Source organism: Bubalus bubalis, chromosome 5 (genome assembly GCF_019923935.1).
Source record: "Bubalus bubalis isolate 160015118507 breed Murrah chromosome 5, NDDB_SH_1, whole genome shotgun sequence".
Taxonomy (NCBI): domain Eukaryota; kingdom Metazoa; phylum Chordata; class Mammalia; order Artiodactyla; family Bovidae; genus Bubalus; species Bubalus bubalis.
The window spans coordinates 131,966,627-131,983,702 of record NC_059161.1 but is presented as its reverse complement, the minus strand read 5'-3'; the positions used below and the strand labels follow the sequence as shown (position 1 = coordinate 131,983,702).

At 69.5% G+C, this 17,076-nt stretch overlaps 1 protein-coding gene across 9 annotated transcripts; it reads left to right on the top strand.

Moving 5' to 3' along the window:
* Positions 1 to 47: 47 nt before the first annotated feature.
* TSPAN4 (tetraspanin 4) lies at positions 48 to 16,744 on the top strand. Of its 9 annotated transcripts, none has more exons than XM_044943893.1 (9): positions 48 to 90; positions 4,326 to 4,406; positions 6,896 to 6,975; positions 13,755 to 13,946; positions 14,195 to 14,269; positions 15,117 to 15,218; positions 15,318 to 15,449; positions 15,541 to 15,624; positions 16,314 to 16,744. In XM_044943893.1, the coding sequence occupies exons 3-9, from the start codon at positions 6,913 to 6,915 to the stop codon at positions 16,380 to 16,382; spliced, it is 717 nt and encodes a 238-aa protein (XP_044799828.1). In that variant the 5' UTR covers positions 48 to 90; positions 4,326 to 4,406; positions 6,896 to 6,912; the 3' UTR covers positions 16,383 to 16,744. The 9 variants fall into 9 exon arrangements, with proteins under 9 accessions (XP_044799828.1, XP_025142851.1, XP_006045880.1 ...); XM_025287066.3 differs by lacking the exon at positions 48 to 90 and adding an exon at positions 703 to 1,244 and having other exon boundaries at positions 4,241 to 4,406; positions 16,353 to 16,744; XM_006045818.4 differs by lacking the exon at positions 48 to 90 and adding an exon at positions 705 to 1,244.
* Positions 16,745 to 17,076: the final 332 nt, after the last annotated feature.

The following is a 17,076-nucleotide window of genomic DNA, read 5'->3' as shown; positions in this document are numbered from 1 at the left end:
ACGGCGTCCGCGCGGGGCCGCAAGGGCTCGGCGGCGGCGTTCGCGTTCCTCGTGCCCGGCTGACTGACGCCGCGGGCGGGCGCGAGGCAGGTACAGCGCCCCCGCCGGGACGCGGGCGGAGTGCGGCAGGGCCCGCTGCCCGCGCCCGCGCCCGCGCCCGCGCCCGCGCCCGCGCCGGACCCGCGCGAATCGGCGCCCCGAGCGCAGAGCTCGAGCCGCGTTTCAGCAACAAGTTGCGAGCCGGGTCTGGGGCGCGGAGAGCGGCCAGAGGGGCCGGGCAGGGGGCGGCCTCTCCGCCTGGAGCCGCTGCCCACCGGCACTCGGAGGTCTCTGCGCAGAGTCCGAGGGACCCTCGAGGTCGCCGCCTGGCCCGGGTCGCCCGCACAGTAACGGTCCCGGCCCGGTAGCTGCCCGTATCCCTGGAGGCGGGCGGGCGCGGGGCGACCCAGCCGGTGGGGGGCTCCGGGCGTCGCCGCGGTCAGCTTGGCCCCCCTCCTGCCTTCTTCCCGGGGGAGGCGCTGGCGGCCCAGGCCCCAGTCCGCGCTCGGCCGGGGCGGGCGCCTGTGACCCGGGAGCGCCGGCTCTGAGGGTCAGGAGGGCGCTCGGGGTGTCTTTTGAGCTGAGACTTGAAGAGGCCGGACAGAGGCTCTGGGAGCTGGAGGCGGTGGGGGTTTAAAGGGAGCGGGGGGTGGGGGGCGCTGTGTCTCGGGAAGTGGCTCGAGGTGAGCCCCCTGATCCTGTGCCGGCGGCTGGGGGAGGGCCGTGTGCACCGAGAAGCAAGGAAGGCTCCCTGGAGGAGGCGTGCTTTGGACGGAGGAGGGTGGCCTAGGCACTCAGGCAGGGTCTCCTCACGTTTGCTGGCCTGGGGCGTCAGGGTCTCTGGTTGGGGTGGGTGGGCCCACCATGTTGGGTCCCAGGCGTCAGCTCAGAGTCCTCTTGGGGTAGGTGGTGGACTCTGACTGTAAGTCGAGGGGCAGGGAGGTGGAGGTCCCAGGGTCCTGGGGAGGCTGGCGAGCGCTTCTGCCAGCCTGGAGTTTGGCTCTGGTCACCCTCCCCAGTGGCATTCACCGTCCCCCACCCTGCCACGTGCGGAGCCACGAGCAGAAGCCACTTCCCTGCCCTGCCTGCCCCCCCTTCCCAGGCTGACTGGACGCACATCCTGTCCCCGGCTGGGATGGGGCCTTGAGTCACAGTGGCCTGGGGTGGACCCAGGCTCAGCTGTAGAGGCGACTGTGTCTGCGGAGGTGAGGGGGACAGGCGGGGGGCTCTTCTAGAGCAGGGGTGGGTGCTGCGGGCTTCCTGGGGGAGGGGCCCCTGGTCCACCGCACCCCGCTCTGGCCCAGCGGCTGTTTACTCGCAGAGACTGAGGGGCGGGAGAGCCAAGTTGACATTCCTGGAATTCTGAGAACTGCGTGTGGATTTGGAGGGGGACTCCTCCCTGCAGCTCCCTGGTTTCCCAGGAGGGGCTTGCTGAGCGGCGTGGCGGCACAGGCCGCCCGCACACGTGTGCTCAGAGGCCCCTTGGGCACTTGGCTTCCGTGCCCACTCCGCCCTGGCTCAGGCCTGGCCAGGCTGGACCTGAGGACCCTAGGGGGCCTCACCTCAGCCTTCTCCCCCGCTGGGCCTTTTCCCTCCCTGTGGGTGCTGAGGGGGCAGGCTGGGCAGGGGCAGAGAGTGCCCCAGGGGCCTGGTGCACTCGTGAGGGCGCGGTGGGTGGGACAGGCCCGCGGCAGGGGCCCTGGGGGTGAGCGCAGATGTGGCCCAGGCCTCGGGCTTGGCCTGGAGATGGGCAGGGAGAGTGAAGCGCTGGGTTTCCAAGGAGGGGGGTCCTGCCCCGACAGGCGGGGGGGTGGTGTTCACATGTGGTCTGGAACCCATGCGCCCTACTTCCTGCCAGAGGAGGGTCACTTCAGGGCAGGCGGGGGACAAGGGGAAACCCGTGATCAAAGCTTCAGCCGCTGAGACCCTGTGGCCCGGGTGTTGTCCTGGAAACGCCACCTAAGAGACGGAGCTGCCCAGGAGGCAGCTGACCCTGCGACCCGTCCTGGACCACAGCGTCCACCTCCCCTTCTGTAAGGGGGAGGGGGCCGGAGGCCGCACAGCTGGAGGGGCGGGGGTCCCAGCACAGCCCTGAGCGCCCAAGCTCTGGCGGCTCTGGGTAAGCTGTGCTCACACGCGGGGGGCGGTGTGGTGAGCGGGGTGCGTGGATGCCTCGTCGGAGTTTGACGGGGTCGCCCACCTGCTGCACCTGTGGTGACCCTCTGGGCCCCGGGGGCTGGGGTACCGGGCGGTGTTTGCAGACCAGCTGTGCAACCTAGTGACCCTGTGGACGGGCAAGGCCCTTGAGGATGGCCCGCTCGGCCCTGCATGGGGCTCCCAGAGAGCACTGGTGTACGGGGGCGGGCTGGAGTGTCAGCGCCCAGGCGGGGAAGAGAGCTCCCAGGTCCTGGGGTGGCGGGAGGGTCCTGAGGGGAGCCCCTGTCCTCGGGGTTGGCCTCACTGGGCCCGGGGAAGTGCTGGAGGCCCCTGGGTGACTTCTTCCATGGGGACCCCTCTCCTGGAGGCAGTGTCTTCCAGGCCAGGGGGAGGAAGGCCTGTGGGCCTGGGTGCTTGCGCGCCCCTCCCCCGGGGTCGGGGGCTGAAGCAGCAGCAGGAAGGCCGGCTCCGCAGGCCTGTTTGTGTTGGCGGGGCCTCCTGGCTCCTCGCAGCCGCCTCAGAGCCGGCAACCTGGGGGCCCGGGCTGGGCGGCCAGCTCGGCACCCTGAGCTGCGGGCACGCTCACCGGCTCTGCTGGGGCCCGTCCGCCGCAGGCCTCCGAGGTCGCCGGGCCAGCACTCGCGGTGTTCGGGGAGGTCCTTCTCTGAGCTGGGCCTCGGTCTGGCCAGGTAGGTGCCCACACTCCCCCGGGCTCCCTCCTACCCCTGCCCCGGGCCCCGGAGGGTCCCAGAGGCCCAGCCTGGGGCTGGCAGGCTGGGCAAGGGCTGTCTTGGGCTTCTTGCTCTGCCCATCCTGATCGCCTGCTGCGTGTGTTATTCTGGGGACCCAGGCCTGTGCGGTCCTGCACACAGAGGAGGCCCAGAGCAGGCCTGGGGGCAGGAGGCTTCCTGGAGGAGGAGGCCGGGCTAGGTGAGGCGCGGGGACAGCCAGGTCCTGTCTGGCCCTGTAGCCGCCACCCCCACAACTGTAGGCTTGAGTCTGGGCTGCCCCGGATGGGGTGGGGCCCTGGGTTCACGGAGGGGCATGGCGGTCACCCGTGGAGGGTCCCGGGGCTGCACTGGGTGAGGGTCTAGAGGGGTCGGAGGCTGGGAGGGGTGCGGGTGGAGGTCCCCCTCAGGGCCTGGCTAGGAGGCCCATCTGCTGAGCCAGGTCTGGGGGTGCGGCTGTGGAGGCGGCCTCAGGGCTGGGGGCGTGGGTTTCAGCGTCTGCAGGGTCGCTGTGAGCTCCGGAGAGGGGGCCCCCTCGCGCCCCTGCCCTCTGTACTCCTGGGCCTGAGCCCCTCCCTGGGCGTGTCCTCCCTGGGCGCAGGGGCACAGGGGTCGCTGAGGCTGGGGTGGGGTCCTGGGCCTGGTCTGGGTGCCTCCTTTCTCACAGCGGTGGGTGCTGGTCACCCCCCGAGTGAGGGAACGGGTCTCAGGCTGCCAGGGCTCCACCCGCTCCGTGGCTTCGCGTCTGCCGCAGGTGTGGGTTTGAGAGGACGCGCGGCAGAGGGCGGCCCGGGAGCGGGTGGGCAGGGTGGGGGCACGTGAGCCTTTGCTGTCTTCTGCCGGCTGCTGGAAGACCACCAGCCCCCCACCCCAGCTGCAGGGAGCCCCTGTCTGAGGGGTCAGGCATGGGGGCGGAGTGTGGCCTTGGCCCTCCTCCCCCGAAATACTTGGCTGGTAGGGGTGACAGAATCCTCTCTTCATGCGAGTCCATTAAGGGCACATTAATGGGCCTCGTGACGCATCACAGGCTGGCTCTGCGGGGAGGCTGGGGGCTCAGGGCGTTGGTCTCTGGGAAGCGGGAGGGCGTGGGATGCAGGGCCCTGGGGGACGTGGACCATCAGGCTGGGCTCCGGGCTGCGGGGCCGCTGGGGGCTGGACGGCCTTCCATCTGCTGACCACGTGTGTTCTCCGAGTGCAGCCCCGTGCGGGCACGCTTGTGCCTCCAGGCACCTCAGAGGGCGGGGAGGCAGCCCCTGGGCTGGGCCCTAAGTCTGAGCACATGGCCCCCGGCCCCCAGCCGCCCTCTCTCCCTGCAGGGATCCTGCCCTGGGTACAGAGCCCCTGCGGAGGCTGGGAACGAGGTGCAGCGTGGCCTCCACTCCGCCTGTCTTCCCTTCACAGAGCTGCGGCTTTGGCCTTGCTGACCGCCCTGCCGGCTGGCCAGCCCTCAGGACCACTGTGCACCGCCCGCCTTCTTCCCCGGTAAGCCAGGTAGGGCAGGGCCTCGCTGGTGGAGGTTCTCCTGGTCCTGGGACAGCCCGGGACCAAGCTAGTCCGGTGTGGCCCTCTCGGCGTGTGTCCCACTGCTGGGGGAGCTGCTGGGCGCTGGGGGTGGGGTCCCGGAGCTCGCCGGGGCCATGTGCTCTCGTCCGTGTTCCCGCTGGCCCCGGCATCCTTGGTTGTCTCCAGGGTGAATCTCAGCTCAGGCTCAGCGGCTCACGGCGGGGGCCAGAGCAGGGTTTTAGAGACTGGAGGGGGTTTTCAGGAGTTCTGGGGCATTGGCATGGTGTTGGCCGAGTGAGGCAGGGGAGAGGTCACCCTGGGTGCTGGGTCCCTTGTGGCAACCAGCCAGCCTTGCGGTGGGCTGAAGGGTGGAGGGGAGGCTCCCGGCCCCCAGCCCTGTCCTCAGAGGCGCTGCCCTTCAGCCCGCCTGTGCGCACTGCGCCTCTCAGGGCCCTGAGTGGCCGTCCCTGGCTTGGGCGTGTGGGCTGGCAGAGTTGGGCCAAGGGGGAGGTGGCCAGGGGCTGCTGGGGGTCACCAGGGTCTCCAGGGGTCGCCGCTGCCACATGCTGCCTCAGCAGCGCTGCGGCCAGCAGTCTCTGCAGAGCCTGCGGGGCACCCTGCACGGCTGGCCTCCCCACTGGGCCCTGGTTGGCAGCGTGCCCTCCTCGGGCGCCCAGCAGGGCTCACTGGGCCTTAGTTGGCAGCATGCCCTCCTCGGCGCCCAGCAGGGCTCACTGGGCCTTGGTTGGCAGCGTGCCGTCCTCGGCGCCCAGCAGGGTTCACTGGGCCTTGGTTGGCAGCATGCCCCTTTTCGGGCGCCCAGCAGGGCTCACTGGGCCCTGGTTGGCAGCGTGCCCTCCTCAGCGCCCAGCAGGGCTCAGGCTTGGTCTCCTCACTGCCACTTTGTCGCCTCCCCCAGCTTCTTTTTCTCCCTCCCCCTCCTCTCCCCGTTCCTTTCTTCCCTCTTAGTTCTGCTGACCTTGGGTGAGTTGAGTCCTTCCCTCTTTCGACTGCAGCTTCCTGCACCATCCGACAGGGTGGGTGCTGCCCTGGGTGGCCTTGGTGACCGGGTAGACCCAGTCCAGGGCGGGGGACGTCCCTGCCTGTCGCACCACCCTCCCTGAGGCCAGGCCCCCTGCTGAACCGAGAGGAGGAGGGGGGCTGCAGGCAGGAGGCGGGGGCGTCTGGGCCCGGGCGGGGGTCTTCCCTCCACACCCAGGGCCTCCACCAGTGGGGTGGGCTGTGGGGGCGCAGCAGAGGGGCGTCTGTCCCGTCTGCCTGCACAGCACCAGGGCACAGCACTCCACCCGTGCAGGGCCTGGAGCTCCAGGGTGCTGCCAAGGCTTGTGTGCAGGTGTCTGGGAGGGGCCGGTGCGACGTGATGGTCAGGGCACCTTCGTCAAAGATTATGGAGACTCTCAAGACAGTGGCAGCAGCATGTCCCACCCGCGAGGGGTCCTGTGTGACTGCACGTCGCACGTGCCCAGGAAGCCAGGACCAGGGCGAGGGCAGAGGGTCCCTCGGGCTCGGGGCCTGGAGGGGCTGCCAGCCCTGCACACGCCTGTGGCCTGCGGCCCAGTGACGACTCCCACACCCTGCCTGGCGGGCTGGCCGCCCTCCGGGCTCCCCCTGCCCCGGCCCCTCCCGGAGGCTTGTCCTTCCCCTCTGCCTGGTCTCCCGGGACCGCCCCCGGCTGGGGTCCCCAGGCTGACCCATGGCCCCGCGCAGCCCTCGCCGGCCCGGGGTGCACCCCGGGTGTGTTCCGGCTGCGCCCCCTGCGCTGCCTCGATCTGGGCGGGGAGCCGGAGCTGCCCCACATCGCCCCCAGGCAGCAAGTGGGTCACCCCTCATCTGCAAAGCGCTTTGCCTTTCGCGTGCGGTCGGAGGCCGCCGAGCCCGGCCGCCAGCGGGGTCCCGGCGCGCTGCGGCTTCCGGGCAAGGCCGGGGCGTCGCGCCGGGGCTGAGAGCTGCCGGCCCCGCGCCCCCAGCCCCCGCGGGCGCTCGGCGGGCGGGCGGAGGAGCGGCGGGCGGGGCGCGCCGGGGGCGGGGTCCGCGCGGGGCGGACCGGGGGCGGGCCGGGGCTGCGATTGGCCGGCGCGGGGCGGGGCGGCCGGAGCGGCGGGGCGGGGTCCGCGCGAGCCGCGCGGGCCGGGCAGGCCGGGGCTGCGGCGCGCGGGCAGGTGTCCGCGGCCCGCCGCGGGTCCTAGCGGAGCGGCGCGCCGGGTGTCCCCGCGGGCCGGGGCGGGGAGCCCGGCGGCCCCGCGCGATGCGCCGCTCGAGCACGGACGAGTCCACGTACCGGCGCAGCCCGTCGCCGCCGGGCAAGGAACCGGGCTCCGCGCGCGGCGGCCCCTTCTTCGGCCTGCACGCCAGCCCCGGCCCCAAGGCGGCCCAGGCGCGCTACACGTCGCCTAAGGGCAACAAGTACGTGGTCTTCTACCTGGACCTGTCCTTCATCTTCCTCCTAGAGCTGAAGCGCTGCAGCATGGCGCGCGGCTGCCTGCAGGGCGTCAAGTACCTCATGTTCGCCTTCAACCTGCTCTTCTGGGTGAGTGGCGGCGGGCCCGGGTCGCCGCTCCCGCTGGGGGGTGTGGCGGGACACTGGGGACGCTGGCTGGGGCTGTGTCTGGGGTCGCTGGGGCCAGGGCAGCGCGGCTCCTGGGGGTTCCGGTACTGCTGGGGTCCGCCAAGTCTGCACCCTGGGCGGCCGCCCTGCGTCCCCTCCGCTCTGTCTTTTGCTGAGACTGGACGTGTCCCACACCTGCCATGGGGCAGCGTGGGGCCCCGCGCCTGCCCTCTGCCGGGCCGCTGGCTCCTTCTCCTCCGCTGTGCCCTCGCTCTTCGTGGGCACAGCCTCCCCAGCAGACCCGCCTTCCTGGCTCCAGGGACCGCACTTGCAGAGGGGCTGGGGGGTGGTGGGGCTGGGAGGGCGAGCGCTCCTCTGGACCGGCTCCTGGGCAGGACAGGGGCTGGGGGTCAGCGGGAGGGCTGTCTGGCCCCTCTGCTGCACCTCCAGCCAGGTGGGGGGCTTCTCTAACTTTCTCTAAGGTGGCTGGGTTTGCTCAGATGAGGTGCCTGTGTCCAGGGTCAGAGCTGTTGGTGCTACAGGGGGGCCCCCTCCCTCGAAAAACCCCAACACTGGAGGACAGAGTTGCCGTCCAGACCCAGGTGGGGGGGCTGGGCGTGCCTGCGGGGGTGTCACACTTGCACCGGGAGCAAACCCGGCCGGGCCTGGGGCCCCCCAGCTGGGCTGCAGGGCCTGTGGGGAGATGATGCCAAGGTCACAGCCACTCCATCGCTAATTCCTGACGCCGCTCTCCTTCCATGGTGGGAGCGTGGGGGCGTGGCTGTCCTTCCTGCGGGGGCTCTGGACCCCAGAAGGAGGCCGCAGACTGTAAACTCATTCGCCTGAGCTCCACTTACCGCGAAAGGCTCAGAAAGCACCACCTTGCTGCCCCTCCTGTCTCTCCTGGGCTCTGGCCTAAGAAGTATGAGGTCGCTGGGAAGAGGGGGAGGCTCCTGCCCCAGTTGCCCACCTCCCCAGGGGTCACTCAAAAGGTCGTTCTCTGCAAGGAGCTCCTGGGAGGGGCCGGGCCTGGAACTGAGAAGCCCCCAGAGGCCAGGAGCGAGCAGCAGAGGCAGCTGAGGCTGCGCTCTGCCCAGGAGTGGGGGTCGCGGCTGTCTCCTCCTTACGGGGCCCTGGCCAGGAGCAGGGGCACCAACCAGGATCGGGGGCACTGGCTAGGACTGGGGGGCGGGCACCGACCAGGAGCAGGGCACCGGCCAGGAGCGGTGGACACTGGCCAGGAGCGGGGAGCTGCGGCCAGGAGTGGGGGGCGGGCACCAGCCAGGAGCGGGGGGCTGCGGCCAGGAGCTGGGGACACCAGCCAGGAGCGGGGGGCTGCGGCCAGGAGTGGGGCACCGGCCAGGAGCGGGGGGCACCGGCCAGGAGTGGGGGGCGGGCACCGGCCAGGAGCGGGGGGCTGCGGCCAGGAGTGGGGGGCGGGCACCAGCCAGGAGCAGGGGGCTGCGGCCAGGAGCGGGGGACACCAGCCAGGAGCAGGGGGCTGCGGCCAGGAGTGGGGGGTGGGCACCGGCCAGGAGTGGGGGCACTGGCCAGGAGCGGCGGGCACCGGTGTGGTGAGCGGCGAGCAGCTGGCAGGGTCAGTCTGCCCCGGGCAGTGTGACGGGAGAGGGCTGCAGGTGGCCGTGTGACTGGTGAGCAGGAAGGGCGGCGGGCGGATGGGGGATGGGCGGGGGCAGGGGGAGGTTCCGGGGAGGCAGGACCTGCTTCTCCACCCCCCCACCCCGCCTCCTCAGAGCCGGGGTATCTGCTTGTTGGGAGGAGGAGAGGGGGCCCTCGAGGGGCCTGTGCCCGGGGGGCAGCCCCCCAAACGGCCCAGCAGAGCTGTCTCTGCCCTGTGAACCCCGAAGGTGCCTCCACCCCGGCTGCAGGGCCGACACGCTCCAGTGATTCCTGCCCTGGATGTCGTCCTCAGCCCTGGAAAGAATAAGTCAGGAACCCCTGGGGACCCTCTCCAGGGCTAGAAAATCCAATCGCTTTATTATCCAATTACATTTCCCAGCCAGGTGCCCTGGCCCGGGGGCTGGCTTGGTCCCTCCACACCCCACCTTGGTGCCTGGCGGGGGTCTGCGGTCGGAGAGAGGACCCCCAGGAAACACTGAGGCCAGGGGTGGTGAGCGTGGCCGGAGGGGCTGGCTGGACCCCCACCCCGCTGGGCCCAGTGCAGGTCAGCTGGGCCCTCGCTGCTGCTGACGGGGCTGCGGGGGGTGGCAGAGCCCCCCTTTCTCGGGATCGGCACATTGCTCTCTGGGGGTGCTGAGCCCGCACTGGAGGTATGTTTTGCCCCGGTGTTTCCTACTCAGGAGAGGCTGAGGGGAGGTGGAACGCCACTTGCAGGTCAAGGTGTGGTGACCCCTCGGGCTCCCTCTTGCGCCCGCAGCCCAGCAGGGCACACTTCCCCTTGAGTCGTCCCGGAGCCCCCTTCTCCACTGCAGACCCCGCGGGCCCACCTTGCACCCGGCTCTCTCCGCCTGGGCCTAAGCCGGCCTCCCCAGAAGCGCCTCCTGCCCCTCCCGTCCGTCCCGGGGTCCTGGCTGAGTGTGGGGAGGGGGCTGGCTCTGGACGCAACCGTGCTCTGCTGGATGGGTTTTCCCTGGGGGCTCCTGGACGGGGTCCGGAAGGGCCGGGCTGGGACCTCCAGCTGCAGGTGCTCGTGTGAATCTGCTGGGTCCTGTATGGCCTGCGGGTCAACAGTGTGGCTCAGGAGAGTCGATGGTATCCTCGGTGCTTGCGAAGGGGTGCCCTGAGATGGAGCAAGGCCAAGGCAGGCTGCAGGGGGCACAGGGTGGGGTGAGGCCCAGGTGCTGGCCAACCCCCAGACTGTCCACCCACCCAGGGCCGCCGGGCCCTCCAGGGGAGGCACAGCTCCACTGGAGACACCGCCGCCTTCCAGGGGCACCGCTACCTTCCAGGCGTGCAGGTGGTGGGCAGCTTAGGGCTGGTGTCCCTGAGTCAGGGGGATCCCCTGGGGACGAGGGCTGTGTGTGGGGATCGGGAGGTGTGGTGGGGCTGAGCAGCCCCTGGGCACTCTCCCTGCCCCTCCCCAGCTCTGGGGGGTGCTCAGGGCTCCCCGGGGCAGTTTCTGCAGTCATGGGGGTGGTCTTGGTGGTGGGGGTGGTCCTGAGTGGAGGCAGGGCTGGTTCTGAAAGGCGAAGATGCTCCCGTGATTGGCTGGGCCTCAGCCTGCAGCCCGGCCGCTCCCGGGCGTGGTTAGCTTTGCCGCATCCCCCAGCCCTGTCCAGGCAGGAGCGCTCCCTGCCCTGCCTCCCCCTCAGCGTGGGCCGGGCCCGCCTGTTCCCGTCGTCTGTTACCCAGGCCTCCCAGGTTCCCTGGGCAAGTCCCACTCTCTGTGGATCCTGTGTCCCCCCACCACCAGCCCAGGGTACGCTTGGTTTTCCCCCTTGAGGAGCTGCAGACTGAGGCCTGGCCTCTGGTCCCGGTCTCCTGGAACGGTGAAAGAGGGCCCAAGGGCCAAAGGGCTCTGCAGACCTGGGACCACCTCCGCTGGCAACCCTACCCTCGGGGAAACAGGCAGGCCAAGGGGCCCTGCTGGAGGTCATGGGGCAGGGCCGGGGGTCTGCGGACCTCAGCCCCCGTGACTGCTCTTGGCTTGGGCTTTTTGGGGGGGGCTGGGGGAGGCTGTGTGTCCTGGTTCCGCTTTCTTCCTGCAGTGGGGAGGGGGCGGGGTGGTGGGGGTCCTGCTGCCGGCGACCACGAGCCGGGGTGCGTGGGCAACGAGTGTGGGAAGCCGGGGTCCTTGGCTGTCCCGGTCAGGTCAGGGGTGAGGATGCCCCAGGACGGCTGTCCCGCATGAGGCCCATCTCTGGGGCCAGCAGCTGAAAGACAGGGCCTCTGCGGCCGGGGGTTGGTCCCCTGTGGCGGCAGCGGTGGGTCTCCCTGTCCCACCCCTACCAGCACGCCAGCCCCGTCCGATCAGGGGCTCGGTGGGTCTCACACAGGTTGGGGGTGGCAGCAGTTGGGCAGGGGGCCTCGGGAGCTGTTTGGGGCAGAGAGGTGTGGCTTCAGCCCCTAAGGGGGCCGGGGGCAGTGAAGAGGCCCCGGGGCCCGTGTGGGGGTTCAGCCCGTCTGCTCCCCAGCTGCCCCGGAAGGGCAGCCCCCTCCTCTAGGACACCGGTCTGTGGGGGGGTCAGTGGGCTGGCGTCGGCCCCTCTCTCGCAGCCTGGAGGGACCCAGGGCTTTCTGGAATGTAAGGAAAACAATAACAGTCAGTTGCACAGATTCTTTGTTTCTGGCCGCGCGGCACGTGGGCTTCGAGTTCCCGGTCTGGACCAGGGATTGGGCCCGCTGCTCTGCAGGTGCTCTTCCCCGCTGCGCCGCTGGGGCAGCCCCTTTGTTGCACAGAGTTTCTGCTCCCCACCAGGGTGGTGCTCGAGCCCCGGCATTCAGGCCCCCTGCCCCAACCCTGGGCACCTGCAGACCTGATTTCTAACCCAGGGGACAGGTTTTTCCACCCTTGAACTTCACAGAGATGGGATCCTCCCTTCCCCTGGGGCTGTTCTTGGCTGGGAGGGGGATGTCACCCCACTGTGCCCGGCCCCACCCCCGAGATGGTGCCAGCTGCCTGGTGAGGGGCTTCTGACACACGCTTGGCCCCTGTGGGCATCTGGCCCTTCACCCCGTTCCAAGGATCGGGCCAGCTGCCCGGCCATCTGCCATGCCGAGCCACGTGACTGGAGGGCTGGCGCCCCCCGTGGGCCTCACCAAGGGGCCCCACCTGCCTAGCCCTAGGCCAGTCCCCCAAAATATGGACAAGAAAAGAGACAGCAGGAGGTGGGGAGCACAGGGGGTCGGGTGTGCACTCCAGGTGTGAGATGGAGACAGGAAGGCCCTGGGGACTGCAGGGTTGGGATGGGGGGTCTGGGGGGTGCTGCCGTGGAGTGGGGGTCTGCTCCTGGGCCCCAGCAGGACTGGGGAGGGGCAGGGAGGACACAGTGGGATGGGGTGGGGTGGTGTCCCCTGCCCGCTGCTGCCCGCGGGCCCGTCCTGGGAGGGACCTCAGGCGCTTCTGCGTTGCTCCTCCGTCTGGGTTTCACAGGGCCCGTTTCCCCCGTACTCGGAGGCTGTAATTTTCCTGCCAAAATGTTTTAAAAGCTGCCTACGCAGAAGCAGCTTCACAATTACAGGTAATTTTCTTACCCATGTGCCCGCATCGTTTTCGCGCGGTTGTTGGTGGCTGGTCTGTGCCTGAGTGCGGAGGGCCGGGTGACGTGTCTGGGTGTCGCTGTGGGCCAGGTCTGCATCACGGCGTGTGTGAGGCTGCCCCGGGTGATGCCGTCACGGGCGGGCCCAGCCCTGCAGGACGCTCCCCCCAGACGGCCTCCCGTGACCCTCCCCAGGTCCCCGCGGGGCCAGGGGCTCGGAGGCGCTCATCCTGTGGACCAGAGCTGTCCGTGCCGACCTCGAGGGCGGAGCCAGCTGGCTGGCTGTTGGGTTTTAGAGGAAGGTGCTCCCCTCTGCTCAGAGGCAGCCCCGCACCCCCTACCAGCGCCAGCCTGGGGGCTTGGCCTGGGGCTGAGCCCCTGGAGCGGGAGAGGGTGTGCCTGGTCAGCAGGGATGGGCAGGCGCCGGACCAGGGTGCCTGCTTCGGCTTCTGCTGGGGGGCAGCCCCTGCCCCTGACCTGGGTCCCCCTCTGCTGCGACGCTGGGCGGAGGCCAGGGGAGACTGTCCGTGTGTGTGGTCCACATGGGCACCTGGAGAGCCCAGGGACCTGGGGTGGCCCTGAGCACCCGTTTCCTGCCCGTCGGCTGGTGGGAGGGCTCGTGACCCGCGCCCGTCCCGGCCTCTTCAGGGTCCCCTGATGGCGCCCCCAGGCAGGGGCGGGTGCCCTGCTGCCTCAAGTGGCCTTGCCTGCGGTCAGCACTGTGGACAGCTCTGTCCCTGCACCTGGTGGGGGCCTGCCACATGGAGGTCATCCCTCTCCCACAGGAGGGGCGCACACACGCGTGCACATGTCTCCTTATGGGGAAACACTCACGTGTGCACACATCTCCTTATGGGGACACACACTCTTACACGTCTCCTTATGGGGACACACATGTGTGCACATGTCTCATGGGGACACACACGCGTGCACATGTCTCCTTATGGGGACACACACATGTCTCCTTATGGGGACACACACACACACGTGTCCTTATGGGGACACACACTCTCACATGTCTCCTTATGGGGACACACACACACACGTCTCCTTATGGGGAAACACGCGTGCACACGTCTCCTTATGGGGACACACACGTCTCCTTACAGACACACACACACGTGTCCTTACAGCCAGCAGACCCTGCCCAGCCTGGACACACACAGACACACACTTCCTTACGGTCAACAGGCCCTGCCAGCCTTGGGCTCGAGCTCCCATTTCATCTCGGGGCATCCCCGAGGCTTCAGAGTCCCAGCTGGCTGTGGTCCCCCACCCCTCTAACCGCCCCCGCCCCCCCAGGGCCAGGCGTCTCCCCGGATTCATCACCGCCTGGCCTCCCCTGCCTCTTCCTCCTGTTTGAATCGATTTTTGTAAGGAGCAATTATGAAGTTCAGTAAAAGCTGCAGTGGTCGGGGGAGCGGGCCAGGGAGTGGGCTGGTGTGGGCTCGGGGGCAGCCCCTCCGGGGGGACGGCTGGGGCCGAGGATGCGTGGGGGGACCCAGCACGGCCGGCAGGCCAGGTGGTCAGCGGGCGCCTGGTGGGCTCCTCACCCGCGCCCCCCTCTGCGCCCTGGCCCAGCTGGGCGGCTGCGGCATCCTGGGCGTGGGCATCTGGCTGGCGGCCACGCAGGGGAACTTCGCCACCCTGTCCTCCTCCTTCCCGTCGCTGTCGGCCGCCAACCTGCTCATCGTCACTGGCGCCTTCGTGATGGCCATCGGCTTCGTGGGCTGCATCGGGGCCATCAAGGAGAACAAATGCCTCCTGCTCACCGTGAGTCCAGTGGGGGAGCAGGCCGGGCAGGGGGCGGCCCTGACGGACACAGGCGCACGTGTACACGTGCCCCCACACGTGTGCCAGGCACAGCCCGTCCGACTGGCACTGGGCCTGTTTTCTCCGAGATCCCCTCCCAGCTCCTGTCCCAGCCCTTTCAGCCCCCCAGGACCCTGTGCGGGGCGGGTGGGGCCGTCCGTGCGAGCCGGGTGGGCCGCGCAGCTGAGGCTGGCGGTCCCGGCCCGCAGTTCTTCGTGGCGCTGCTGCTGGTGTTCCTGCTCGAGGCCTGCACCACCATCCTCTTCTTCGCCTACACTGACAAGGTACAACTGCCCCATGGCGGGCACGGGGTGCACCCTCTCAGAGGCAAGGGGGCGGGAGGGGCTGAAAACAGACCCTAGGGACCCCAGCTCTGCATGGACAGACGCCAGGCCCAGTCCGGCTCTGGTTGCAACCACAGGTCCTGGCGGCCAGGCCTGGGGGGAAACAGCAGGGCCTTGGAGGCTCCAGAGAGTCTGAGCACCCAGGTGGCCCCCCGTCTTCAGCTGCGTGTCAGCTCGATGGGGATGTCTCCCACCCCCCCTGCTGTTGCTTAATGACACACGTGAGGGTGCATTTACATGTTTTATTCTCTGGTTATACCCCAAGACTTATTTTTTGTTCATCTGGTTTAGCTCTGGCTACTGGAGCTCTGTGGCTCCCACATCCCTTACCTGCTCCTCCAACACCTCCCTCTCTGCTGCTAGGAGACACCCCCCACATCCATCCTGGGGGGCCCCTGCCCCAGCCCTGGAATCTGCCATTTCTCCAAGGAGCCTGGTTCCTTTATGGAGAACGAATGGTCTTAGGAACCAAGATCTGGGCCTTGTTGGCCGGCCACACAGAGCCGTGGGTCCCGGTGGGCGTGTGCAGACACTGCCCTGGGTGTTCGGTGCCCGTCTGTCTCCATCTGCAAGTTAACTGCCATAAGCTCATGCTGATGCGTCTGACTCGGATCCCGTGATTAGCACCACGAGAGGCCCAGGGAGACTTTGGGGCGCCAGAGCTTGGTGGTGCCTTCTGGGAGGGGTGACTGCAGGGAGGCAGACAGAGGGCACCGGGGGCCAGCGTGGGCGCGGGTCTGGCCGAGGTAGGTGGAGCTGGCTGCAGCGTGGCCCTGCCGTCCTGCAGATCGACAGGTATGCCCAGCGGGACCTGAAGAAGGGCCTGCACCTGTACGGCACCCCAGGCAACGTGGGCCTCACCAACGCCTGGAGCATCATCCAGACCGATGTGAGGCGGGGCGTGGCGGGGGCGGGACCCGGGTGTGGCCGGGGGAGGGGAAGGGCGGGACCCCTCTGCGCACAGTCCCAGCCCGCCTCTCCCCCGCAGTTCCGCTGCTGCGGAGTCTCCAACTACACCGACTGGTTCGAGGTCTACAATGCCACACGCGTTCCTGACTCCTGCTGCCTGGAGTTCAGCGAGAGCTGCGGGCTGCACGCGCCCGGCACCTGGTGGAAAGCGGTGAGTCTGTGCCCTCCGGCCAGCCGCGGCCCAGGCCCCTGGGGGCGAAGGGCCGACCTCGCCGCCCCCGTGACGCCGACTCTTCCTCCAGCCGTGTTATGAGACCGTGAAGATGTGGCTCCAGGAGAACCTGCTGGCCGTAGGCGTCTTCGGGCTGTGCACGGCCCTGGTGCAGGTAGGAGGGGCCCCACCCCAGCCCTGAGCCCGAAGAACAGGGCAGCAGAGGAGGCTGGGTCCCCGGCAGAGGTGCAGGGGGCCTCCTGGGGGATTGTCACAGATGGCGTCCACTGGGGGGGGTGACCTGTGACACCTCAGGGACAGACTCCTGAGCTGAGGGTCTGATCTCCTCGTGGACGGAAGCACAGCCTGGGTGCCTCTGCTGAGGTCTGTGCACTGGCCGTGTTCCCACACCCCTGCCCAGGGGCTCTGGGGGGAGGCGGGTGGTCACAGGACTGCCCAGTGCAGAGTGAAGGTGGGCAGCGCAGACCCTGGTGAGGCCCGGCTGGCCAGCCCCAGCTCCCTAACTTTCATGCAAGACCTGAGTGCCAGCCCCAGGGTAGCACCAAGCAATGTCAGGGCCGCCCGTTTCTGGGGCGCAGGCAGAGGTCACAGCCAGACACTCCCAGAGGGGTGATCGCAGTCAGACAGAGGAGTGGAGGGCAGCTGTTGGGGGCCCAGCCTGGAACTCCTAGGCCCTGAGACCAACAGAGCCCAGGATGGCCAAACCCACTCCAAGGGGAACGCAGGTCTGGGTCTGGCCCACGGGGTGCCTCTAGGCCTGGGGGGCACGCCCTGCCGGAGGCTTCCCCAGGGGCCGCTGGCCGCGGTCCTGAGCGGCCCGCCCGGCGCCTGCTGTCCCCGCAGACCTTGGGCCTGACCTTCGCCATGACCATGTACTGCCAGGTGCTGAGGGCAGACGCCCACTGTGCGTAGCTGCCCGCTGCCCGCCGCCCTGCTTCGCTGCCAAAGGACGTCGCCCCAACCCCCCCACCCCCACCCCGGAGCCAGACCTCTCACCAGCCTGGGCCTGGGAGCCCCTAGGACTCCTGGCCTCAGGAGCGCCGTGCCCAAGCGGGCGGGGAGCGGGGGTCCATGGGGGCTTCTGGCGCTTTTCTTGCCCAAGTGTTCTCCAGGGCAGTGTTTCCCCACCAGCCCTGTCTGGGTTGGGGTGGGAGATGAGGGGCTCCCCGCTGGCCCTGGTGCTGGAGACAGGCTGCAGGTGCTCCCCCACACCCCACAGCGGGGCCACGGCAGGCTCCGGGCACGTCTAATAAAGTGTGGGCAGCAGCCCCCCACCCCGTGTGTCTCAGTGCCTGACCCCGGGGAGCCACACCCAGGCAGACCCTGTGGGCCCTGCACCCACTCCCATTGCCTGGTGCTTGGAGTGGGGCTCCTGGACGGGCGTGGCCCCCCTGCCTGCACGGGTCAGCAAGGAAGCCCAGGGGGTGGGCTCCACGCTGCGGCAGAGGGGCCCCAAGTCTTGCTGACCCACCCGTGGCGGATGCTGTGGGTGCTCTGTCTCTGTGCCCCCGCTCCTGACTTGGGGGTGCTCCCCCAGCCTCAGGGCCGCGGCCTCCCCCAGGGGTGTCCTGAAATGGAGCTCAGCCCCATCTTTCCCCTTCGTTCT

What these genes read in the sequence shown, in the direction of transcription:
- TSPAN4 (XM_044943893.1), top strand. Translation starts at nt 6,913, where the DNA reads ATGGCGCGCGGCTGCCTGCAGGGCGTCAAGTACCTCATGTTCGCCTTC. An exon ending in GGAGCATCATCCAGACCGAT is followed by an intron (nt 15,219 to 15,317) that starts GTGAGGCGGGGC and finishes TCTCCCCCGCAG; the next exon opens with TTCCGCTGCTGCGGAGTCTC. An exon ending in CCGGCACCTGGTGGAAAGCG is followed by an intron (nt 15,450 to 15,540) that starts GTGAGTCTGTGC and finishes CTCTTCCTCCAG; the next exon opens with CCGTGTTATGAGACCGTGAA.